This window comes from Rhinolophus sinicus, linkage group LG18, assembly GCF_036562045.2.
Source record: "Rhinolophus sinicus isolate RSC01 linkage group LG18, ASM3656204v1, whole genome shotgun sequence".
Classification (NCBI taxonomy): domain Eukaryota; kingdom Metazoa; phylum Chordata; class Mammalia; order Chiroptera; family Rhinolophidae; genus Rhinolophus; species Rhinolophus sinicus.
This window is the reverse complement of record NC_133767.1, coordinates 1416929-1442203: the sequence shown is the minus strand read 5'-3', so window position 1 is coordinate 1442203 and position 25275 is coordinate 1416929. Positions and strand designations below refer to the sequence as shown.

The following is a 25275-nucleotide window of genomic DNA, read 5'->3' as shown; positions in this document are numbered from 1 at the left end:
GAGCAACGGAGCGGGGCCGGCGAGCGGAGAGCCGAGCTATGGATGAGACCAAAGGCCGCCTGGGAGCGGAAGTGCAGGAGGCGCCGGAAGTAGTCGGCATCCGAGACCGACGGACGGGCTGACAGACTTTGACAGGAGCCAAAGCTGCGGCAACGACTTGGTGGCCATGGAGTTAGGCGAGCTGCTCTACAACAAGTCCGAGTACATCGAGACGGTGCGTGTGTCCAGGCATCGGCCGGCGTCCCTTTGAGGCCGATGCCCCCATCTTGTCCCTGCCCCACCCTGTCGGGTCCCCGTGGCGTGTATGGTCCGGCTTTGTCGTTTATTCCTTGCGTGGCCAGTTTAGGCTTTTAAAAAATTTATTCCTGATTTCCTCGTAGAGATAAAATGCCTTCCAGAAGGTAGGACAAGCCTCATCCATCCTAACATTAATTACAGTTTGGGGCTTCTAAAAACTATTTTTTTAAAAAACTAAGCCTGTCGTCATTTTTTACTATGTGCTAAAGAATGTTAGGTTCTTTATAGTCAACACAAGATGCGTGTAAGTCGCTCGATCAACGTTGCTACTATTGTCACGTTGAATTGTCACAAGTCTATGACATTAGCGAAGTCATCCTGGGTTCAGGGCTGCAAAACCGAGGTGCAGAATTGGGACTTGAATCCACGTCTCTGATGCCACTCGGGCTGCAGACACACCTGTCACATCCAAATTCTGGGTCTGTCCCTTGAATCTCTGCTTTCCGGGTCCATCCTGGCCTTTTTGATATCTGGACTCATTCCACTGAAGACTACATTTTAAATCCTTTTCTCTCCAGTATGAGCTTTCTTAGTGGAAACCGATAGCCCAGAATCCACTCAGTTTGCTTACCCTTGTCTCCTCCTGTTTCCTCTCAGGCCTCTGGGAACAAAGTTAGTCGCCAGTCCGTGTTGTGTGGAAGTCAGAACATTGTTCTCAATGGCAAGGTAAGGCACGAAGCCAGCTCCAGGATGCATGCCTTTCTTTCCCACAGATGATCGCATTAGCAGGACAGGTAAAATGTTGCCACGTCTTTCATTTATTGCTGTACATGTAAAAATTACCTTTCTTTTGTCTTTCTGTCTCCTAATTGGATTTATGGAATACAAAAGATATTCCATAAAAAAAGAGGCAGCAGAAAGCCTCTTTCCTTTTATGCCAGGAACAAAATACAGTGGCACCCAGAACTGAAATCATTATAGACCATTGTAGTGTGTCCTAAACTACTGGACACAAAATGTAAATAGGCAAATTGAAAACAACGACTTGACTGGGAGCTGATGGATCCTAGAAAAACACACTGTTCCCCAATAATCCCCAATAAAATTTTTTTTAAAAACCCAACATAAATAGGCAACAAATTACTTTAGTGCAGAAACTAAAATAGTACTAATGGAATTATCTGTTTAATAATTAATGATTCTGTATTTACTGAAACTTTTAAATTGACCTGAGAATTTGGAAAGATACTAAAATAGACAAATTTGCAAAATGGAATACGAAAGGCTCAGAATCTTGTAGTGTGACTAAATTGAAATAGCAGAGAGGTGAGTATAAACCTGGGAATAATAATATTACAACATTTCAGAACCAGTGAGACTATCAAGATATATTTGAGATTGACAGACACTGAGGTCCGTGTCTTGCCTGCCACCTGGAATACTCAATTTTTCTTGAAATGTGACATCTCTAACGTCCAGAAGGAAAAATAGTGTCTCTATAATCAACAGATCACACATATTTTCAGTAGAGACATAGTTACTAACCCCATTACCCATCACATCACGAGATTTAATGGAAAAGACCAATAGTTCAGTAATTAGATTTGCTTAGTAATTACAGACACGCTGCTTCTGCACAGAATTAGGAAATTCAGTGAACTCCATCTCACTCAATAGCAAATGCATGGAGGTTTTTTTGAAATCCCTCAACTAATTCCAAAACATTTTCTGTGATTTTGTAGGGGAGACTTTATTTTTATTCTGGTGATATATATGTGACAAAATTTGCCATTTTAAGTGTACACTTCATTGGCGTTAATTATATTCACAATGTTGTGCAGCCATCACCGTTATTTCCAATACTCTTTCATCACCCAAGCAGAAACTCTGTACCCATTAAGGACTAATTCTCATTCCCGTCTCCCCTCATCCCCTGGTAACCCCAGGCTACTTTCTGTTTCTATGAATCGGCCTATCCTAGATACTTCGTTTAAGCGGAATGATGTAATATCTGTCCTTTTTTGATCTGGCCTATTTCACTTAGCATAATGTTTTCAAGATTCATCCATGTTATCGCACATATCAGAATTTTACTCCTTTTCATGGCTACATAATATTCTGTTGGCGGTCTACACCATGTTTTGTATATCCATTCATCTGTTGAGAGATCCGTGGGTTGTTTCCACCGTTTGGCTGTCGTGGGTAATGCCCCAGACGTTTAGTATTTGCAGCTGCCTGTTGGGCTTCCCACAGATGCTTCAAACTCAGCACCTCAAAATGAGTTTATCATCTAATCCCCAGACTTGCTCACCCCATCCTGGGCTCTCGTTCTGCTACCCCCAACAGCTAAACAGCGACCAAGTCACGGGGATTCTCTTCCTTCTTCCTCTTTTTTAACATTTTATAATGGAACATTTAAAATGTCCTTGTTGAGATACAATTTACACACAATAAAATGTGCCCATTTTAATAATGTAGTGACCAGTTTTGACTGATGTGACCTCTGCAACCACTGCCACAATCAAGACACCAAATGTTTCCATCACCCTGGTTTTCCTGTGCTTTCTGCAGTCACTCTTCCTCTTCCTCCCCATGGCCCAGGTATCCAGTGACGTAAAGCGAATGTAGACTTGTTCTGCTTTTTCTAGAATTTCACGTAATTGGACTCGTGTAATACTTGATGTCAGGCTTCTTTCATTCCCTGTGACGTTACTGAGATTTATTCGTGTTCTTACATATTTTAGTGGATTAGTAGTTCATTCCTTTTTATAGATGAGCAGATTTACTGTGGAACTTTTAAAACGGGTACAAAAGTAGAGAACATAAAATGAATCCCCAGGTACTCATTTACCAGCTTCTACAATTAGCCATATTCTGCCATTCTTGTTTCTTCTCTGCGCTGACCCCCCAAACTCAGACCTATTTTGACCAGGGTGAGGTGGGGCAGTGGAGTATTTTAAAGCAAATTACAAGCATCGTATTATTTCATCCATAAATACTTCAAATATGTATCACTAATATTTGAAGACTTAAAGAATAGAGTGCACTTATATTTTTTTTCATAAAACCAGTAATTCCCTAATATCATCTAATCCGCAGTCCATGTTCAATCTTTCTGGCATCTCAAGATGTTTTTTACAGTCGGTTTGTTCCAATCAGGATCCACGCTAGGTGTGAACCTTACAAGTTATCCCTTTTGACAGAACGTGTGACTCAGTAGATGACAGCGAAACTGTCCCTCAGTGTCTTGTTACCTATTCTTTTCTTGTTGTTATGTTTTTGGCTATGTTGGTAACTTTTAAATGTGCTTTGTTTTATAGACCATTGTGATGAATGACTGTATTATCCGAGGGGACCTGGCAAATGTGAGAGTTGGACGTCATTGTGTTGTGAAAAGTCGGAGTGTCATAAGGCCACCGTTCAAGAAATTCAGCAAAGGGTGTGTAATTTAAATCTCTTGTCTCAGCCCTGGGCAGACCGTTGCCACGGGTGGCGTTATCCACGTGTGCAGCTGTGGTGTCAGCGCGGGGCTGTGCTTTGTGCACGACACGGAATAAGAGTTCACCGTGACGGACACAACTCCAGTGGTGGTTGTCTCAGGCTCGTTGCTGGTTGGTGCCCAGAAACAGAATCCACTTACACTGGCAAAAACAAAGTGGGTTCTGATTAAACAGACACAGGCAGATTTGATGGCGTTTAAAGGCAGATAAAGGGGCCGGGCTTCACGAGGGGCTCAATCTGGACCCGGACAGCCAGCCAGAATCAAGACAGCTCTGCTCTCTCTCTCTCTCCAACATTATGCTGTTCATCTGTCCCCCTCTCAGCACTTCTGCTTCCCTCTCCTCTCTCTCAGATTGGCCAACCTTGCTGCCTCAGCCCCTTATTTATATCACTTCTTCATGGAGGCTTCCAGCAGATAACAACGAGAGATCTTAGGTCTTATTTCAGATTCTTGGGAGAGGGACTCTGATTGGCTAAGCATGAGTTAAGTGCCCAGCCCTCGTCCAAAGAGCTGTGACCCAGAGGGCAGAGTCAAGTCAGGCCGCTGGTCTCTCAGCGGGAATAAGGATTGTCCCAGAAAGGACATGGACCGGGCAGGAAAACTGGCCACTGTGCCTGCTCCGCGTCCTCCTCTCTGCCTCTCTCGCCCTGGGCCGATGTGCTCCCCGGGGGCCTCCCTGTGGCCCTTAAAGTAACTCAGTAAGGACTTCCTGAGTGCTTTCCTCATGCCAGTCACGGGTTATAAGCTGGGCATATCAAGATAGATAAAATAGTTCTGGTCTAGTACATCTGATTTGCAGCTAATAGGCCCGTTCGTCTTCAACAGCACAGACTTTCTGTGGCGTGAGGACTCCCCTTACTGGGAATAGCTTTGTTTGGACAAGATGATGACGTGGAGATTGCAGCCTGTAGCTCTGTAAGCCTTGCCCTGACCCGGCCTTTTTCTCTCTTTCCATAGCGTGGCATTCTTCCCGTTACATATCGGGGACCATGTCTTCATTGAGGAAGATTGTGTGGTCAACGCAGCTCAGATCGGCTCTTACGTTCACGTGGGCAAGAACTGTGTGATAGTGAGTATGGTGAACAGGCTGAGGGCCCCCTTCCCTCTGGCTCCTGCCCCTCACGCCCTGGGCTTCTGCTGCCGAGACCAGCCAAGCTAGAAGTGTGGTCGTTTCTGGCCTACCAGAATTATTATTACTGGATTTGGAGCGTTTTCTAATTAGGGCTTATGTTCAGGGGCTGTCATCCTGAAAACTCATGCTAGGGCTTATTCTCCGGTTATTTTCAGGGAAACATGGTACCTCTAATCCCAACAGCATCCCTGCATGTTTGGTTTTAAGTCCTGTTTCACAGGTGAGGAAACTGAGGCTCAGAGATGCTAAATAACTCACATCAGGAGACAGAGGTAGCTTAACGCTAGTGGCATGGAGCTCTTGACCCCTCCTCGGAAGGTTCCCCGGGAAAGAATAAAGAAGTCGTCTCAGCTTTTAACCTCCTTGGCTGTCTCCAATCCAACATGTCCATGAAGTTTCTGCATGTTTTATTTTGCTGCTCATGAACTGCTGAGTTTACCCAGGATGCTCTGGAACCCAGTTGAGCATCGTACTTCTAGCCGGCAGAGCGGGTGCTTCCAGCTGTGTGGCCGCTGGTGGCACACAGAAGATTGGTGCCCACTGTCCCTCCTTCCCAGACTCACTGTGGACAGAGCCCTACGTGTGGATGCATCATGCCCTGCGCAGCCCATGCTGTTTTCCATTCCTCAGGGGTTATTAGGTCTGAGTTATTAGGAGCTTGCGTGTCATCTTGGAGTTAATTTGGGAGTCACCAGGGGAGCCGGCCAGCTGCCGGATTTTTGAAATGGCCAAGAGCAGGTCATCCATGGGAGAGAACTTTGCAGAGGAGTGAAGAGCTGCAGTCATAACTTGCTTCCAAGCTGAAGATGTTACCAGTTATCACCACTGCTGTTACCCGCTCAGCTGGGGACACCCCGGGAGCCCCTTGAGAAATCCAGACCTTTGAGGGAGAAGCTTTTTAGAACACACATTTGGCGATCAACCTGGACATCCCTGGAAATGCATCTGATTTGGGTATTTAGTAATGGGGGGAGTTTGAACACAAATTGAAGCGTCTTTCCTTTTCTTTGGTAAAATCTGAGACCTGGCCGGGTTAGCACTGCGCTGGTGTTTGTCAGGAGTTCACATTGTCGGCCCGGGGGACTGGGTCAGATCATCTGGCCCCTCACACTGAACTACAGGCCCTGGGGGGTGAACACAGGTCAGTCGAGACGGAAACTGCAGCAAGCAGCCTCGGCACAGCTCTAAATTGTGACACAAACCCGCCTGCCCTTAACCCGTGGAGGAGCTGAGTCTCCCACACCTTCCTTCTTGCCCTCAGAATGCGGGGGTGACAGCAGAATTGAAAAGAGACGGTAGTGGATGAAGTCTAGCGTAAGATTCAGCCTGAAGCTTCAGAGCGAGCAGATGCCACCACGGGCACAGGCAAGGACCCTAAGTGCATGGACAGGTGGCTCTAGGAGTTCAGTTGATGTCATGAGAATCAGTCTCCTTCCCTTTGTTTGCCTCTGGCTGGCTCAGGCAGGGCTCCCTCCTGGAAACGAGGAGTCCGCTCCTGGCTTCCATCCTGTGCTCTAGAAGCCCCACTGGAAAGAGCTCCTCCCAGTAGTCCCAGCAGAAGCCTGGACGTGGGGACTCATCAGACTGATTGGGCCCAGATGCCTGTTGGGGTGGGGGGTGAAGCCCGTGGGCCAAGATGGGGCTGGCGTGGTTCCCGGGAAAGTACAGGTTCTGTTACCAGAGGGGAACAGATGTTGGACAAGCAAAACAACAGATGTCACTAAATAAAACACAGAAAGACAAATAGCCTTGGCAGACCAAATATCACGTGGTCTGTGACGCCGATGATGACCTGAACTCCCCTACCAAACATCCCCACCGCAAGTGTGTATGCATACATGCACGCACGCACATACACACGCACACACTGATACACGCATGCATACATGCACGCGCACACACACACACACACACCCCTACCTCCTGCTGGTCAGGTACCATCTGAGTAGGGAGTTGTGGCCACGCCTCTTGTCGCTGTCCCTGGCTCTTATGTGATCTCACGAGTGGAGAAAATACAGAATAGCCTTCCACACAGTGCACTAGGCGATTTGTACTCCCATCTCCTGACCTGCTTCCTAGTGACGAGATTTTAATTTCAGGGGCGCCGGTGCGTGTTGAAAGACTGCTGCAAAATTCTTGACAACACAGTATTACCCCCGGAGACTGTGGTCCCCCCGTTCACCGTCTTCTCTGGCTGCCCAGGTAACTTGGCTCATGGTTATTGAAACTCAAGTTTATTTTCCTTCATGAAAGTCACGCATGCAATGTCTGCCTCTGACTACATGTTGATCTAACCGACTTAAAAATTGTCCTGTTACAAAGTACCTAGAAACGCTGTCTAAAATATAACGAGTGTCTTTTGAAATGCATAATTGGACAAGGAAATGACTAGGGTCAGAGCAGAAAGGAAACTACACGGAGGCTAGAGGCGGCTTCCGTTGATGCCGTCTTCAGAATCCGTGGCTTAGGGATTGACACGTGTGCGATGACAGCTGAAGCCTGCGTCACACGTGAAGGCTCCTCTCTCAATTAGGATAGACCTGCCCCCAGCGCAGCAAAAGCACAGACAAACACGTCTCTCTTGGCCTGGGCTCTGGGTGGAAAAACAAAGTCTATACCGAGAATTCTCACTAGGGCCTCACCTTCACATTGGCCGGGCCTTGAGCTTACACCTCCTGCCCTGCCCAGGGAAGCCCAAGTCGAAAGTTAACACAAAACACGGTCTGAGACCAGTGATGGGTCCAGGCCACGGGAGAAAAGTAAATACATCACCTCTCCGCCGTGCTGACAGAATGCCCCTCGCGAGCTCTTGTACACATATGGTGCAACTGGGCGAGATTATCTGTGGAGTAAATCCTTAGAATTTGGGTCGGCAGGGCACAGGGTATAAATTTAAATAGACACTCCTCCATTGCTCTTCAGAACAGTTGTAGGAATTGACGCTCCCACCTGCGGTGCTGGAGAGTATCTTTCCGGGAATTCTTCAGCACAATTGCCCCATCTCCTGTCTTCCAGCACATTTCTGGTCTGCTCCCATCCACGTTTCTGTGTCTGGCAGGTGTGGGCATCTTGGATAGCAGGGTGGTTTCTCACCTCGAGGGTGCTCCCTGCCCTGTAGGTGTCACCCCAGACCCCAGGGGTGGACAGATCGGTGTCTGGAACAATCTCTGGCTTACGAGTAGTCTTCAGGTCATGCGATCATGTGCTGACCTCTTGAACCTGGCATAGATTTCTCCATTCGGGGAGCAATATTATTTGTCTCCCCACAACACACAGAAATTCACGTCATCTAGGAGACAGGGTCGGTGGAAATAGCCTGTTAACACCACAGATGGGAAACCTAGCACGTCAGTACTGGTGACTGAAGGCAAGGGCCTCTGGGTTTACACAGAAAGCGGAGCCGCAGGCCTCCCGGCCCCTCGTGCTGACCGGCTCCTTCTTCCCCAGGACTCTTCTCAGGGGAGCTCCCAGAATGCACCCAGGAGCTGATGATTGACGTGACCAAGAGCTACTACCAGAAGTTCTTGCCCTTGACACAGGTCTGATGTCTGCCTCGCGTGGGGCATTCGCTTGGGCTCTCAGATGAGCTGGGGACAGTGCGCCAGTCGGCATCTGTGAAGAGCTTTTGTGTCTTTGACACCTTGCACCCCTCCTTTTCGGTTGTTCTTGGGTTTTTTAAATTCTTTAGAATTTCTCAGTCCTCTGCGGCTCGAAGCTCTTAAGACTTTAATAATAGAATGTCTGGAGGAGTTGTCTCCAAATGCTGTGCTTGAAGTGTATCTATTAAGAGTCGCTCATGCCATTATCTGTGGGACAGGCTCATCTGCCCCCTGCACTCCCACCCTGGGCGCTGGGTGGGCGCTGGGTCCTGCCTGGAACACGCTGAGAGTGCTCTGTCCCAGCACGGAGGGTGTGTGTGGGGGGGGGACGGGGTTGCTGCTCGGCGTCGTAAGCTCCCCAGCCCCCAGGCCAGTTCCTGCTGCGGCGCCACAACTGCTCATCATCTTGAAAACAACAGTGTGTGGCCTCTCAGAGCCGATTGCTGCTGGCTACGGAAACCTGAAGGATGAGGTGCTTAGCGTGTCTTCCCTGATGGCCTTAACTGTCTTCTAACTGAGCTGACTTTCTAGTGTTTTGTTCCAGGGCCTCTAGCTTTCACTAATAGGGTGGCCGGCAGTACCCGGATTTTAGTTTTGCGAAGTCCGGGTTCGAAGTCCCGTGTGGGTGGACCGCTCCTGGCCTCAGCAGCAGTTTGGGGGCAGCAGCTCACTGCTTCGGCAAAGACGCAGCATTGGTGAACCTTGTCCCCTGGCTTAGAGCCAGTCACCTCTCGCTGCATCTGCCGGAACCTGCAGGTCAGACCAAAATACCGATTTGGGCCCAGTCACGTGCACATGTGGGGGCCTCTTACAGTCGCTCTGTGGGCACCGAGCCCCAAGGAAGTGAGGCCACGAGTGCCGTTGGCATCACCTTCTGCTGATGGCACAACCCTGCTGGCTCTGCTGTGACCTCTCGGTGTAGACAGAGGACATGGATGTGAAGGCCCGAGGAGGACGGCCTGGCTCTGCTCCGCCTCTCCTGCCACGAGGGGGACAGCTCAGCCTGGAAGCCCGGATCTTGGCTCAGTATCCCGTTGCGGGGTTTGCAGAATTGGCTAACGGAATGATCTCCACTCGTTTGATGTAAAACTGCTTCCTGGTTTGTCATTTTTTTATGTTTGTACATTAAAAGATTGACACATGAACCAAGTCATTTGAAGGTGATAGCTGTCCCCCTCCAGTGATGGCTTCCTGTGTCTCCCGGGCACTTTGCTCCGTGCCCGGTGCCCGCTGCAGGCTTTTCAATCCCTGGCCCGCTCCTGGCTCACCCCGACCCTGTCAGGTGGACGTTGCTCCATTTACAGGGGAGAATGTTAGGTGCTTGGGTAAGGGGCTGCCCCAGGTCTGGTTCCACTGCCCAGGCCCTTCAGCTCTGCCCTGGTGAGACGGGACACGCCTGCCCCTGGAGCACACCTGCTCTGCGTCCTGTGCAACATGAGCAGTCTGTGATGGGTGCAGGTTCTTCAGCCATTTCCCTGCCTCTCCCCTGTTTCCCTTCCCTTTTCGTGCCACCAAAAAGGTGAATCTTGGGGCTGGCAGAGCTCAGGTGCCCCCTAAGCTGACAGGACACCCTTTTGCTCCCTAGAGAAATCTTCCAGGTGATGCAACACATCACCGTCCCATCTGTGTGTGAATACCTCGCCGCTTTATATGACTAACTGTCCATTCTCTTTTCAATTTTACTTTTGCAGTTTTATTGAGATGTAATTGACATATAATTGACTATCCAATTTGTTGGTGAACAACCCAAATTAAGAGACCGTGGGGTGGGCCGGCCCTATGGCTCAGGCAGTTAGAGCTCCATGCTCCTAACTCCTCAGGCCGCTGGTTCGATTCCCACATGGGCCAGTGGGCTCTCAACCACAAGGTTGCCAGTTCAATTCCTCGAGTCCTGCAAGGGATGGTGGGCAGCGCCCCCTGCAACTAAGACTGAACACGGCACCTTTAGCTGAGCTGCCTCCCGGATGGCTCAGTTGGTTGGAGCGTGACCTCTCAACCACAAGGTTGCTGGTTTGACTCCCACAAGGGATGGTGGGCTCCGCCCCCTGCAACTAGCAATGGCAACTGGACCTGGAGCTGAGCTGCGCCCTCCACAACTAACACTGAAAGGACAACAACTTGAAGCTGAACGGCACCCTCCACAACTAAGATTGAAAGGACAACAACTTGACTTGGAAAAAAGTCCTGGAAGTACATACTGTTCCCCAATACAGTCCTGTTCCCCTTCCCCAATAAAAAGAAAAAAAACGTGGGGCATGGTTTGTTTGTTTGTTTGTTTGTTTGTTTATTTATTTTTTGAGTCTCTTAAACACAATTTTAAAATCTTTAAGTAATTCAAGTACATGATTCCAAAAGTGCAATCCAGGCAGGAAAGAAGGGACAATAATGAAGTCGGTGTACCCATCCCGTGCCCAGCCCCGTATTCTGCTCCCCAGAGGCAGCCGCTGAGCAGGTTCTGGGCTCTCCTGCCAGGCGGTCTGCGTGCGCACACGGGGTGTCTCCGTCTCCACCGCCCTGTGTTCACACAGGTGCGCTCACACCGGTGGTGCCACTCTGCTCTGGCTGCTGTGACTCCCTGTGTCTTAGAGACGGCACCGCACTGCCACACACAGGGTTAGAAACAGCCAGGTACCCTCCTGAGACCTTTCCGTATATGAATCCCCTACTCCTTGCAACCACTGCGAGGCAGCCACACCTACTCTCCCCAGGGACGGAGGCTCAGTCAGGACCTCCTGTCTCCTAGTCACTGGCTGGACCTCCTCCCTGTTGTGACGCCTTTCACTGCCCTAGATGTGTCACCTGGCCAGCCCTTGCTGTGCAGAAAGCTGAGAAAATGCGTCTTGGGTGTTTCAGGCAGGCAAGGAGAAGTGGATGGGATGGGTTTGGGGTGAACCATGCAGTGATGTGTGCCGCAGGCAGGAAGCCTCGTGTCCCCTCAGAGGGCAGTGTCCTTACACTGTGCCCGTGGTCTTACAGCTGCAACTCTGGTCTGAGTCGTTAGATGGGGGCAGGTTTCTCCGGAGAACTGTCTCGCTTGCGGTTGTTAATAGTGTGAGAAGTTCTGTACCGCGTGGCTGGCGCTCTAGAGAGAATACACCCACTAGATGAAACAGCAATCCTGTTAGAAGGCTTTGCTGCAGGTAACAGAAATCCAGCTTGCAGTGGTTTAAGCAAAAAGGGGGTTTTGTTGGTTGGTGTCTATGGTGGTTTCTGAATTTCGCAGTGAGTCGTTTCACTCCGCCTGAGGCCACAGTTCTTTTCTTAGTCACTCTGACCCACCTGGGTGCCTGCACACTTGAAATGAGTTAGACAAGCGTTGCTCCTACGCAGTGCATCCTTGGGAGTTTCTCAGCGTAAGGAAGGGAACAGTGGCTGGGGAGCTCTGTCTCAGCGTCGCGATCTGGCTGGTGAGAGCCTGCAGGGGGCCCAGGACCTGGCGCCTCAGCCACGTCGAGGCCCTGAGCCGCTGTCCAGCACAGCTGGGCGGCTGCAGTGGCGGGGCAGGTCGAGCTGGCTCATCTCCGGGGGGAGCGTCTGGGGAGCTGAAGTGGCACTGGCAGTGGGGGGGACAATATGTCCAGAGGCCTGCTGGTTTCAAAACGTGTCAGCAGAATGCGCTGCCGGCCTGGACCCATTGCTGTAAGTCCATGGTCGCAGAAGCACTTGTCGAGCCCCCAGGGGCGGCGCTGTGCTTTTGTAGGCCATGCCCTGCTGCCCTTCAGGGCAGGGAAGGTGGAGCCAGCTCGTGCTGCGTCGCTCAGTCACGCAGCGAACAGTTAGTTCCCTGAGCCTCTGCCGAGTGCCAGGCCTTGCCCTGGGTCCCGGAGGCTCAGTGGAGAATGAGATGGAGCCAGGCCCTGCCCGTCGGGAGCGGACCGCTTAGTGGGAGACACACGAGTGGTCTCTCGTGGAGGCTGAGAGGTGCTTCCCGAAGGCCATCACAGTGCCGAAGGGCGTGGGCGCTGGACGTGGCAGGTCAGCTCCTAGCCCTGCACGTCCGGGCAAGCTGTCCCCCCGACGAACCTCAGATGTCTCGTCCATCAAATGGGGAACATGTATAGGGACTGTGACGGTCGGTTCCGTGCACGGTGGGATTCGCTGTCTTGCTTTTTGCCACCAGTGAATTAGAATTTAAATTCTTTGAGAAGTGGAACCAGAGCAAGTCTCCGTAACTGATGATTCTTGCTGGCATGATTTCTGTCTATTGGAGCCTCTGGAAAGAGGGAGACAACATGAAAAGAGAGGCAATCCCTGGATGGAAACGCACATTTGGAATTTGAAAAAGCAGTCGAATCCCTGTTGAGCCCTTGCTGAAATCTAATGTCTGAGCCAGACTGCTTGATGGCTGTCCAGTCTGATGTGTGTATTTCTGAGTGGGTCAGTTTGGACTCAGACTGACAAGATGAAAAGCCTCGCTTCTCACTTGGGCTTGGACCATGGCTGTCTGGCGCTCAGCTTCTGCCTCTGCTGCTGCGGAAGAAAAGCCGCTGGCTCCCTGGGAATCCCAGATTCACTGATCCTGGTTGGTGGGGCCTGACTGGAAGCTGAAAACAGACCGGCCACCATGCTCTGTGCCTGCCTCCCCGGGATCTGTGCAGGACTGGAAGCCGACACACGCTCCGTGACAGGACTAGGCCCTGGGACCATGGGAGACCTAGGACCTTTCGGAATCATGGACACACACATCGCAGCTGCCAGCTGGACCATCTGGGTCACATACAGATGCCCACAGCAAAGGGTTTGTTCTCTGATGGGACCCTTGAAATCAAGCTGCTGACCGGCCCTTTCTCTCTGCTGCAGAGGCGAATTGCATCCTGACTTGTGATCCCTGCCAAAAGTGGCCAGTCAGGGGAGGCCACATCGTGGTGACTGTGACCCCTCCTCCTGTTTTTGACAGATGAGCCTCAGGGCCCCCTCTGGGGGATAGCTCACTGTTCTGCTTCTGGATTATTTGCAACTTGGCACAGCGGCCAATGGCCTGACCCTGCCTCCCCACTTTCCCTGGAACAGACACTGGGTAAGGTAGGTTGATGACTCCCGTGTGGCTGTTTCTAGGAGGCGATTTGTCTTTTCTAGGCTGCTCTCTGGATAAAAGGGGGAGGAGGTTATGGGGACGCTTTTTGAAATTGTTGAGAATTCAGGATTTCATCCTCTCTGCGTCTGGTCATGCTGCTGTAACCAAATAACGCAGACAGGGGGGCTTCAATGCAGAGATTCATTGTCTCTCAGTTCTAGAGGCCGGAAGTCCGAGATCAAGGTGTCGGCAGGTTTGGCTTCTCCTGAGGCCTCTGTCCTCGGTTTCTCCTGTGTCCTCACGTGGTCACCCCTCTGTCTGTGCGTCTGTGTCCTGATCTCTTCTAAGGACACCGGTCATATTGGACTAGGGCTACCCTAAGGACCCCGTTTTATCTTAGTCACTGCTCTAAAGGCCCCACCTCCAATACAGTCCTGTTCTGAGGCATTGGGGTTGGGGCTGCAGCACGTGAATTTTGGGGGATGACAATTCAGCATATAGCACATCTTGACCAATTCCTGAGCACGTCTTTCTGGTTACGTGCTTTTATGGCTTTTGCGCACAGTCCTTCCAGACGGAAGGCCTGGATGCGAGTAAGAGGTGACTGACAAATGCAGACTTAGGATTGTGGATGGGCGGGACACGCTGGTTTTGTGACAGTGGAACAAAGCAAAAACCTGGCCCCGGGGAGCCTTGGGCAGGTGGAGGGCATTTCAGATCTTTGTTCTGCAGAACTCCTCCCGGAAGCCCTCCCTTGAGCGCAAACTGGGGAGCCTGTGGGCACAGCTGGCAGCACCGTGACCGCACTGTCCACGCAGAACCCCTCCAGGTGCCGTCCACACGCATGTGATGGATAAACTGGTATCACGGGCAAGCAACACTGTGTGGAACTGGCTCCCACTGGCTCCCATTGGGCTCCCGCAGGCTCCCCATAGGCAGTGCCTCGGAAACCGAGGACTGGACCAGTTTCTCAGACTGGACTGGCAACCCCAGGGCAGGGCCCCACGGTAGGAGGGAGGCGTCCCGGGGGGGCCTATGAACCTCTTCCGCCTGACTAGTGTACGTCCCTCCTGGGGTACCCTAACGTCCCTACCTCGTTTCTGGGGGACCGCATGTGTCCTCTGGGTCACACTGTGTGCCCATCAGCATGCTGGTTCAGGCTGCAGGTCAGCCTGGATTCCCTGGCCACAGCTGTGCTGTACCGGCCTCAGTGCCTGGGGTAAAACGACTCCCAAAGACGGAGGAGGAGGCCACCTGGCTTTCGAAGGTGGGCTTTTATGGCGAGTGGGGCTCTTTGATTTTAACTGGCTAACCCAGGACCCTGAGAGGTACTGAGATCAGTCCTGCATGTTGGCCTGACCCTTCTGTGTGATCCTGGTGCACAGGCACCTGGGCCGACGGGTGAGCTCGCAGACACGGTAGCAGCAGGCCTGCGGCTGCTCTCCTCACGAAGGCCTGCTGTGGCTTGGCCCTCGGCTGGCGCCTGGGAACTTGCACTGGGGGAGATTCTCACTGTTCCCTGCAGGACGAGCGGCTCACTCTGCCTGAACTGTGTGGGTAGACTGTGTGGTTTGCTGAATACCTGCTTTCCTGTGGTAGTCTGGAATCCGGTGTGCCCGGCAGGAGCCACTATGTGAGCAGCCCCGGTAAAGCACTGGGCACCGAGTCAGCTCCCCTGGTAGACACCGTTTGGCATGTGTGGTCACAGCTCATTGCTGGGGAATTAAGCACGAGTGACCCTACTGGGAGAGAACTCCGGGGGGCCTGTGCCTGCTTCCCTCCGGACTTGGCTTTCTGTGCCTTTCCCCTGGCTGATTTTGCTTCCTAGTCTTTCGCTGTAATAAGTCATCAAACGACGGGGTGGCCTTGGGGACCCCCAACACAGGTCACAGGGGACTTCTGGGTGTCAGCAGCGTTCTTTCTCAGTCTGTTTACATGGGTGTGTTCAGCGTGTGAAACGTCGCCGAGCTGTGCAATTGTGATATGTACACCTTTTCTGTACATAGAATCAACTTCAATAAAAATGAAAGAAGACCACACACCACGAGGATAAAGAATAACTTAATTTGTTTTAAACTCCCTTTGATTCAGCAAACATTTGTCACTGCTTTTCACCTGGCGTTGCTCTGGGAGCCTGGGACATGGGGTAGGAGGGACGCATCACCGCCTCTCCGTTTATTGGGAGGCAGCTAAAGAGCGACTTAGAATGTGGGGTTCTTGTTAGGCGCCATCAGACGCCTCGTGGGGCGCTAGGGACACAGAGAAGGGCTTCTGACTTGGGTGTTTTGCCAGGGTTGCTACTCACGTATCTACGGAAGCCAGACAGGCAAAGGGGCAAAGGGGACACAGCGGGGACCAGTGACAAGCTGGGAAAGTGTGCAGGCATAGGGTTGCCAGAGCCGCTAGCTTTTTTCAGGAAAAGCCACAGACCTGGGTTTTTCTGTGAGCTCTGTTGATTTTTGAGTGCTGTAAAATGAATCATTTTTAAAAGGGAGGAGCCAGAGTTGGCCTCGGCCTGCCCGTTGCCAGGCACTGTGCCCACCGGTCTGCTCCCTGGCACTGGGAAATCCAGCCGCGAGCAAGCCAGACCTGCTTGCACGGTGGAGCACGGCGCGGTGCTTCTGAAACCTGTGTGTGTGTAGGAATCGTCAGGCAGATGGAAAGGCAGAGTCTCCCGGCAGGTCTGCCCTGGGCCTTGAGTGGGGTCTAACAAGCTCCCAGGTGAGGGTGATCCCGGCGGCCCCTGCACCGCGGGTTAATAAGAGCTGCTCCCTAAGCCAGAAGGTTCCAGGAGCAGCCACTGCTGGCAGGACGGGAGGAGGGGCCTTGCCCTGAACGTGCAAATTCCTGGCCAGCATCCTGGTTTTGCTTCGATTGTAGTTTATTTGGGGTGTCGCTGGAGAGAGCTGATGGCGTGGGAGGCTTGTGCCAAGGGTCTCCCAAGCTACCTCTTGGCGCTGCCCGGTCTCTATCCTGAGCTTCAGTTCTAGAAGGCGGGTGGGGCTGGAGGAAGGTGTTGGGAAGCTTCCTGGAGGAGGTGCCTCTGAGCTGCAGGAGCGTCCCAGACCGCCGAGAAAGGGAGAAACGCTCAACTCCCGCTCTCCTCGGGTTGGCTGCCCAGCCACCCCACGTGCCTGCTGTGGGTGAGCCCCGGTCACTCAAGTTCGTGTCTCCTCCCCCGACTGGGTGAGGTTAAAAGGCTGCTGCGGGCAGAGCGCTCCCAGAGTGCCGCGCGGCGGGCGGGTTTGGATTTTAAATCCCCGCGGCCAATCAGTAGCGCGCAGGCCTTTGTAACGTTCCCGGCGCCGCGTTTGAATTCGAGGAGGAGCCGAGCGGTGTCAAACCTGCTCCGGCGTCAGACCCTGCTAGGGCCGCTGAGTAATTCAGAGAACATGAGCGCGGCGGCAACTGCAGGGAAGCTGGCGCGGGCAGCAGCCGAACCAGGGAAAGCCGGGGGCCCCGGAGCTGCAGCTCCCGCGGCCCCGGCGGCCGGCCCGCCGGCGAAAGAGATCCCGGAGGTCCTAGTGGACCCACGCAGCCGGCGGCGCTACCTGCGGGGCCGCTTTCTGGGGAAGGGCGGCTTTGCCAAGTGCTTCGAGATCTCGGACGCGGACACGAAGGAGGTGTTCGCGGGCAAGATCGTGCCCAAGTCGCTGCTGCTGAAGCCGCACCAGAAGGAGAAGATGTCCATGGAGATATCCATTCACCGCAGCCTCGCCCACCAGCACGTCGTGGGCTTCCACGGGTTTTTCGAGGACAACGACTTCGTGTTCGTGGTGCTGGAGCTCTGCCGCCGGAGGGTGAGTGTCGCTGCGGGGGCACTGGGGCTGCTGGGGGCCGGGCTTGGGGCGCTCCGACCCGGAGCTGCTGGAAGAGGGGCGCCCGGGGCTAGGAGGTGCTGGGAACCCTGAGCTTAGGGGTGGGAAACGTCTCGGCCGAGCTTGGAGCTGCCGGGGGAGGGGGTTCCGGTGACGTGGAGCCGCGGTCGGTCGTGCAGGCTGCTAGGGAAGGTGGCTCCTGGACGCTGCGTGTGGGCGAGGGCGGGGGCCAGTTGGGGGAACCTTGGTAATGAACCCTAGGGCTTCCGGATTGCTAAAGGTGGAGTCCCCGGGAAGGGGTGCTGTGGACGGGAGCTTCCGGAGTGGCGTTGGATCTGGGAGACAGTGGGTGGAGCCAGACTTGGGAGGGTCAGCAAAGGGGTCTGCTGCTGCCCAGAGGCCGGAGGGGAGCTGAGATAGCCGTCCTAAGTCAGGGAGCTAGTGGGAGAGGGGGTGCCCTGGACGATTGAGGTCAGGCTCAGGGGAGAGTCCAGATGCTGGTTGTCCTAGAGAAGAAATGGGAGGGGGCCCTGGGCCTCCTTCACCTGATGCTGCCGTCTCCGCCCTTGGACTTCGGTAGCAACCCCCCATTCCCTCTCCCCTTCCCCCACCCAGTCTCTCCTGGAGCTGCACAAACGCAGGAAAGCCCTGACCGAGCCAGAGGCCCGCTACTACCTACGGCAGATTGTCCTGGGCTGCCAGTACCTGCACCTGAACCGCGTCATTCATCGGGACCTCAAGCTGGGCAACCTCTTTCTGAACGAGGACCTGGAGGTGAAAATAGGTGAGGTGCTGGGCCTGTGGCCCGGATGCTACAAAGTGGGGGTGAGGGGAGAGGGAGGGAGCTGGCGGTCAGCAGCCCCAGCTGATGGCTGGCTCTGGATTTCAGCCTTCAGTTCTACAGGACATCACTGTGGATTGGCTGTGTGCTCGTCGCCCAAAGTCTGTTTCCCTGCAATGCCACGTTTCTGACTCCCTGTACCCTCTTTCTCCTCCCGCTACCCCCTTCCCTCCGATAGCCACCCTTCTGGTGTCTGTACCTACGAGTTTGTTTGTTTGCTGCTTTCTATTTTATATGCCACGTAGGAATGAAACAGTTCTTGTCCCTTTCTGTCTGACTTCTTTCACTTAGCAGGATACTCGCCAGATCCATCCATGTTGTAGCACATGGCAGTGTTTCATTTTTCCTATGGCTGAGCGGGATTCCACTGTGCCTATATGTACCCCCTCTTTGTCCGATCATCTATCAAAGGACAGCTGGGTTGTTGCCTTGTTGGGGGCTATTGTAAATAATGCTGCAGTGACCATAGGGGTACATACATCTTTATGAACACAGGTTTTCAAATTTTTCGGGTAGATACCCAGAAGAGGGACTGCTGGTTCACGTGGTAGCTCTGTTCTTAAGTTTCTGAGGAACCTCCATCCTGTTTTCCATAGTGGCTGCACCAGTTTACATTCCCACCAGCCATGTGCAAGGGGGCCCTTTGCTCCACAGCTTCTCCAACACGTGTTATTTCTTACACAGTGTTTTTTTTCCTAAAGAATTTGAATTTGTTTCCCGTTTTTTAAATTGAGAGGCTTGACATAAGTTTTGACTTGGGGCCCCTTTTAAACAGTCCAGCAGAGCAGGAACAGCGTTCCCTAAGGGCAGCTCTTTGCTGGGCTGAACAGGCTGTCCCTTTCAGACCCCATCTGGTTTGCCACAGTCCCCACCCCTCCCTATTACCCCACAAAGGTGCCTCGTCACAGTCTGGAAGTTCACTTGCTTGATCCCTGAAGGCATTTGAATTTCGCTATCCCCATCTTAGCTCTCCTTTCCAGGGGGAGGGCTCCCAGGGCCCCTGGGAGGCCAATCCCTGGCCAGCATGCTGGGGGGGGTTCCTGGGCACACAAGCAGCAGAGGCTCGGGGGATGCGAGAACCCCCTTCTCGGAGGTCACACCTGAGCCGGCTGTCCACACGGACAGAGGACAGAGGCCCGTACCTGAGTGTCTCCTCTCTGTCCCAGGGGATTTTGGACTGGCAACCAAAGTCGAGTATGACGGGGAACGGAAGAAGACCCTCTGTGGGACTCCGAATTACATAGCTCCCGAGGTGTTGAGCAAGAAGGGACACAGTTTCGAGGTGGACGTGTGGTCCATAGGCTGCATCATGTAAGTTGGGCCTCAGCAGGGGCCCCTTTGGAAATCTCACCTGTAAACCGACCTGCTCGTGGAAAGGCCGCTTCAGAGGACAGACTGCCCCCAAGCAAAGCCTACTTTCCATTCTTTTTCCTGTCACTGGTGTATCCTATAGGATCCCGACAGCCTGGGCCGGGGCAGGGGAGGGAAGGTCTCCACCAATCTGCCATAGGCCTGGCCTCTCAAAGTCTGGTCCAGAGACCAGCAGCCTCTCACTGGGAACCTGTGAGAAATGCAGACTCGTGGGGCCCAGACGGCTGGGTCAGAACCTGCAATCAGCTGCATCCCTGGCTGATGCTTGTGCTCAGGGAGGTTCTAGCGCAGCCGATCCAGAAAGCAGCATCGGGCGGGATTGCTGGCGGGACGGGGTGCCCGTGGTCTGCCTGGGTCAGGGCGTCACAGGTGGCTGGGGGCGCGGAGCCTTGCAGGTGTTACCTTCCTGACTGGTGTCGGCTGGATCCTGCAGAGACAGAAATGGCCTGTGGCAGCGGCCTGCATCCTCCTTTCCAGTGGAGCTTTTTCATCAAATGGACGCTTCAGGCTTTAGTACAGGATGATTAGCGTGGAGCTGCCTCTGCAGGAGCCGTAGCCCACCCACCTTGGGGCCCTGGAAAGTGCAGGCCGACACTGAGAAACACTGGCCCGTAGGACCCCTGGTCTCATCGCCTGTGTCCTGCTTCCTTGGGACTGTCCTCGGGGTCAGAGGGAGTGTCCAGAGGGTGCTGGCCTCCGGCCTGGCCCTGAGACGATTCCTCCTGCATCAGCGTTTTGGCCAGGAGCCTTGAGCCAACCCCACCTTGTGCTTACAGGTACACCTTGTTAGTGGGTAAACCGCCTTTTGAGACATCTTGCCTGAAAGAGACCTATCTCCGCATCAAAAAGAATGACTACAGTATACCCAAGGTGACTAAAGACACCGGACGTGGACATTTATTTTGTTTTGGGCCCCCTCCCCCCCGCCAAAGAAAAGCTGTTTACTGAGCCCAGCTAGATCCTGGGGACACAGCTGGGTCAACCCCACTCCTTGGGTAGCTTTAGAGGGTCCGTGTCTGAAACGGCTCACAGAACTGGACATGTGTGCACAAGGCTTTCTTCCCCCCGGGGGCAGAGTTTGTCGATTCCCAAAGGTTGCGAGGATCACCTGAAAGATGTGTGAAAAAACAGTCACAGAAAAGACAGGGAGCAGGAGACAGAAGTAGAGGTGCCACGGGAGCGCTGGGAGCCGACTGTCGTGATTCAAAGGGCAGGGGGCCAAGAGCTTCGACAGTAGCCCCGTCCGTACAGCGGAGGCACGTGGCTAACAGCTCACCCAGTGCCTTGCGGGCAATAAGCGCTCCTGGACCACTGTGCGTGCACAGCCGCGTGTGTTTCCACAACCGCCAGCCTGAGCGCATCGAAGGGAAGAGCCTGTTCCTGTGGCTGCTTTCCAGTTTGGTGCCCTGGCCGCATGCCCTGTCCCCTAGGGACAGACAGTCCTGAACTGTCAGGCGAACACAGCCTGGGGTGGTTCAGAGTGTGGGTCCTCGAGCCGACCCGACGGCCTCAGTGGATGCTGGCGCTGCCCCTTACCACGTGCGTGTTCTTAGGTGCTCGACCTCACTGTGCCTCAGTTTCCTCATCTGCAGGAGACGTGTGGTAATAGAGAGCTCCACGCCTTAGACATTTTCGTGAGTGTCGAATGAGTTAACATAGGTAACGTGCTTGGAGTACTTTCCTGGCACCTAGTAGGTGCACAGTTAATACCAGGCTGTTACTGCGCCTGTGACCATGCTAGGTTATACCCCCTGGAGTCTTCTCTCTAGGGCTCCAGGCTTGTGCTGGGCCCCCATTTTACAGATGAAGACCGCAAGGCCCTAGAAAGTCGGGTTCCTTGTCACAGCTGGTGTTCAGGACAGGACTGGGACTCAAACCAGGTCTATGACCTCAAAATGTGTGTTGTCAAGTGCTAGCTGTCTTAGTGGCGAGCAGCTTGCAGCAAGCAAGAGCAACTTCAAGGCCAGATGACCTCACGTCGACCTTGAGTTTCAAGAGGGAGGAGAAGCGCAGTACAGCTGGCAGTGGGGTACTCGGCATTGTCTGTGTCACTGCCGGGCGTGTTGGAGACGAGGGCTGCATGTGGCAGTGCCACCTCGGTCCCCAGCACATCTTGCTACGGCTCTCTCCCTCCTCTGCTCCAGCACATCAACCCCGTGGCCGCCTCCCTCATCCAGAAGATGCTGCAGACGGATCCCACGGCGCGCCCCACCATTCACGAGCTGCTGGAAGACGAGTTCTTCACTTCCGGCTACATCCCCGCCCGTCTCCCCATCACCTGCCTCACCATCCCTCCCAGGTTCTCCATCGCTCCCAGCAGCCTGGACCCCAGCAGCCGGAAGCCTCTCTCAGTGCTCAATAAAGGTAAAGTGGGGGCTGGGGAGATAGCAGCCCCCAGAGGGCACCTGGGCTTCAGCGGTGTGGGTGGGTGGCCCCAGATCTCAGGTGCAGTAGGACAGGCCCTGCTCCTGGAAGCCGCAGCCCCATCCTCCTGTGGCAAATGCCCTTCCCCTCGGCCCTCTCAGGAAAGACAGGCCTGAAGCAGCTCATTAGGCCCCAAAAGACGTCATACGCCACACCTGAAAAGTTCTGACCATTTGAAAAATTCTTAGCATCACTCTTGCACAGTTCATTGAAAAAGTATGAAAAAGTTCAGATACACACCTACAGCCGAGGGCAGCAGACTCCCAGGCCCCCACTTACCAAGATTTGGTCACAGTTGCTTCGTCTCTCCTTTTTTGTTCCTTTGAAGTATTTTCACGTTAACCCCAGACACCTTACCACCCTACCCCTGTCCACGGCAGTGTGCGTCCCTTTAAAAAGATGGACATTTTCTTATAAAAACCACGTGCCATTGATCAGGTTGTCATTGTTGCTAAGTCTCTTCAGAAAACAGCAGTAGGAAGTCCACAATTTGGGGGAGAAAACCTTGAGTTATGATGATATTTCTGATTCACATTTTTTCAACATTTTATTTTGTTCTTTCAAACTTACGAAAAGGTGTACTAGACAAAAACCTCCTCTACCCGCCTTACCCACATCCACAATTAACACATTTTCCCACGTTTGCTTCATCAGTCAATCAGTCCCTCCCTTCCTTTCTTCTGACCTATTTGAGAGTAGTTGTATACGTCCTGTCCTTTACAATTTAATACTTCAATGTATGTTTCCAGAAACAGATTCTTTTATACAACCACAGCACACGACACAGTTATGAAGTTCAGGAAATTAAACGCTGACACAAGCCTGGCATACAGCCATCTTTTTCTCCACTGTGGACTTGCTACTTTTCTTGTGGTAATTTATAGGTATCTGATTCAAATCTAATATTACAGGATTTTTTTTTTTAAGGATTTTTTATTGGGGAAGGGGAACAGGACTTTATTGGGGAACAGTGTGTACTTCCAGGACTTTTTTTTTTTTGTCCAAGTCAAGTTGTTGTCCTTTCAGTCTTAGTTGCAGAGGGCGCAGCTCAGCTCCAGGTCCAGTTGCCATTGCTAGTTGCAGGGGGCACAGCCCACCATCCCTTGCAGGAGTCGAATCGGCAACCTTGTGGTTGAGAGGACACATTCCAACCAACTGAGCCATCTGGGAGGCAGCTCAGCTCAAGGTGTCGTGTTCAATCTTAGTTGCAGGGGGCGCTGCCCACCATCCCTTGCAGGAGTCGAATCGGCAACCTTGTGGTTGAGAGCCCACTGGCCCATGTGGGAATCGAACCGGCAGCCTTCGGCGCTAGGAGCACGGAGCTCTAACCGCCTGAGCCACCGGGCCGGCCTGGAAGAATCTCTTGTGTTTTCATGGAAGTCCTGTTTACCTCATCCTGCTTCCTTGTCTCTTGGGAGCTGAAGATACTTTCAGTTCTCAGTTTGCAGCGGGCAGCTCCGAGCTGCTGGTACCTCTGAGCTGTTTGCCTGAGGGACCTGCAGGGTCAGAGGCCTGAGTGTCTAACACTCTGTGTCCTAAAGGGCATGGCCTGGTCCCGGAGGTGCCAGTGAGTGCTGTTGCTGTCCTTAGAGCATGTGCTCTACTAACCTGGCACTGACTCAGTTTACCCAAAGCAAAGGCAGCTAAGAGTTTTTCTCTGGGGAGAGCGCCAGCTGTGGCAAGGGTCCCCTGCCCCTCCCCATCTGCTGCTTTTGTGCCCAGCTAATGACGATGTCCCATCTTCTTCCTAGGCATGGGGAACCCCGTGTCTGAGCGGCCCCGAGAAAAGGAGGAACCAGCGGTCCGGGAGACGACGGACACAGTTGACTGCCACCTTGGTGACATGCTGCAGCAGTTACACAGCGTCAATGCCTCCAAGCCCTCAGAGCGGGGGTTGGTGAGGCAAGGTGGGCACTGCGCGGCCTGTGGAGGCTCCCTGGGGCATCCGGAAAGGGCAGGGCAGTCTCAGCCTGCAGTGTGCTGCTGCGTCCAGGCCTGTCTCCATAGGGTCAGCTCCCCATTTCCTGTGGATTAAAACCCCCATGAGTCAGCCTGGCATCCAAGGCCCTCCGGGGTCCGGCCCTTTTCTTTCTCGGACTCGTGTTCTGTCCCCATGAGTGCCCCTCTTCCAGCGCCTCAGGATCCTGCCTTTTACACTTGCACACGCCGTTTCTTCCGGCCGGTGAATTCCTGGTTAGCCATCAGGACAGCGCAGTCACAGACCCACACGTGCTTCAGCCTCAGGGCTTGGCTCTCTCTGTTCCTTCTGGAACGCCCTCCCTGCAGATACCTGCAGGGCCCATACTCTCAGCTTCACCTGTCTGCCCCAGTGCCCCCTCCATGAGCAGCGCCCCGCCCGGGCCCCCACTCCTAGCCCTGTCACCCCCGCACTTGCTATGTCTTTCTGCATAGCACTTCTCACCTGATATGTTCCCAAGTTTCTGTGTTGGTTTCCTGTATGCACCAGAATGGATTATCCAGGCACTGAGTGTGACATCTGGAGTTGTCACTCTTCTCACAATGTTTAAATCACTCAAAACTGGGAAACTAGATAATCCGCCAGCCACTGATGCACCATGATGGAAGCAACTTAAATACTTTGTCCATATTTATTTTGAGGAGCTCTGTCGGTGAAGGCGGGGTTTCTGTCATTGCTCACTGTACCCATGACAGTTCCTGGCTGGCACACAATCGGCCTTTGATTAACAGGGTCAACTGAATGAAGGAGTGGGGCTTGGCGCTCTGCACCGCTGCTTGTCTGAGCCTGCGGGGGCAGGGGCCTGCTTTGCTCTGGGGGCCTGGGGCCACTTGGCTGAGCCCTGTGGAGTCCAGTGAGCCTGCCTGGTGTGGCCACCTGAGGGAAGGGGTGGTCCTGACAACCATCTCCTGTTTCCATCCCAGAGGAGGCCGAGGACCCCGCCTGCATCCCCATCTTCTGGGTCAGCAAGTGGGTGGACTATTCGGACAAGTACGGCCTCGGTAGGTTTCTCCTGCGTGTGGCCCCTGGACCCCGGGACTCGGCCAGGCTCTTGCCTTTTTTGGCTGCCGGCTCCTCCTCGCTCAACTCGCCCACCTCCAGCCCCGGGTCCCAGGCCTCCTGCCCGCTTTCTGAGGTCTCCCCACTACCGCTAGGGTACCAGCTGTGCGACAACAGCGTGGGCGTGCTCTTCAATGACTCCACACGCCTCATCCTGTACAACGACGGTGACAGCTTGCAGTACATCGAGCGTGATGGCACGGAGTCCTACCTCACGGTGAATTCGCATCCCAACTCCTTGCTAAAGAAGGTGAGCGTGCGTCCCGGGTGCCTGTGCCGCGGGTGGGGGGGGGCCTGCAC

General features: G+C 53.4%; 2 protein-coding genes across 2 annotated transcripts in view; both read left to right on the top strand.

Moving 5' to 3' along the window:
- Positions 1 to 57: 57 nt before the first annotated feature.
- DCTN5 (dynactin subunit 5) lies at positions 58 to 9615 on the top strand. The gene is made up of 6 exons (XM_019750190.2): positions 58 to 214; positions 895 to 963; positions 3558 to 3676; positions 4697 to 4808; positions 6971 to 7073; positions 8319 to 9615. Exons 1-6 carry the CDS (start codon positions 167 to 169, stop codon positions 8414 to 8416), a joined length of 549 nt encoding a protein of 182 aa, XP_019605749.1. The 5' UTR covers positions 58 to 166; the 3' UTR covers positions 8417 to 9615.
- A 1143-nt stretch (positions 9616 to 10758) lies between these two features.
- The window catches only part of PLK1 (polo like kinase 1), a 15305-nt gene continuing 788 nt past the window's right edge, over positions 10759 to 25275 (top strand). Inside the window, exons 1-8 of the mRNA XM_074322852.1 lie at positions 10759 to 17284; positions 17918 to 18086; positions 19310 to 19454; positions 20291 to 20384; positions 21659 to 21878; positions 23690 to 23845; positions 24840 to 24917; positions 25071 to 25225. Of these exons, the coding sequence (XP_074178953.1) occupies positions 16877 to 17284; positions 17918 to 18086; positions 19310 to 19454; positions 20291 to 20384; positions 21659 to 21878; positions 23690 to 23845; positions 24840 to 24917; positions 25071 to 25225 (1425 nt within the window). The 5' untranslated portion in view covers positions 10759 to 16876. The remainder of the gene's footprint in view (positions 17285 to 17917; positions 18087 to 19309; positions 19455 to 20290; positions 20385 to 21658; positions 21879 to 23689; positions 23846 to 24839; positions 24918 to 25070; positions 25226 to 25275) is intronic.

Coding starts and splice junctions, on each gene's coding strand:
- DCTN5 (XM_019750190.2), top strand. CDS start 167: ATGGAGTTAGGCGAGCTGCTCTACAACAAGTCCGAGTACATCGAGACG. Junction 215..894: donor AGTCCGAGTACATCGAGACG/GTGCGTGTGTCC, acceptor GTTTCCTCTCAG/GCCTCTGGGAACAAAGTTAG. Junction 3,677..4,696: donor TTCAAGAAATTCAGCAAAGG/GTGTGTAATTTA, acceptor CTCTTTCCATAG/CGTGGCATTCTTCCCGTTAC.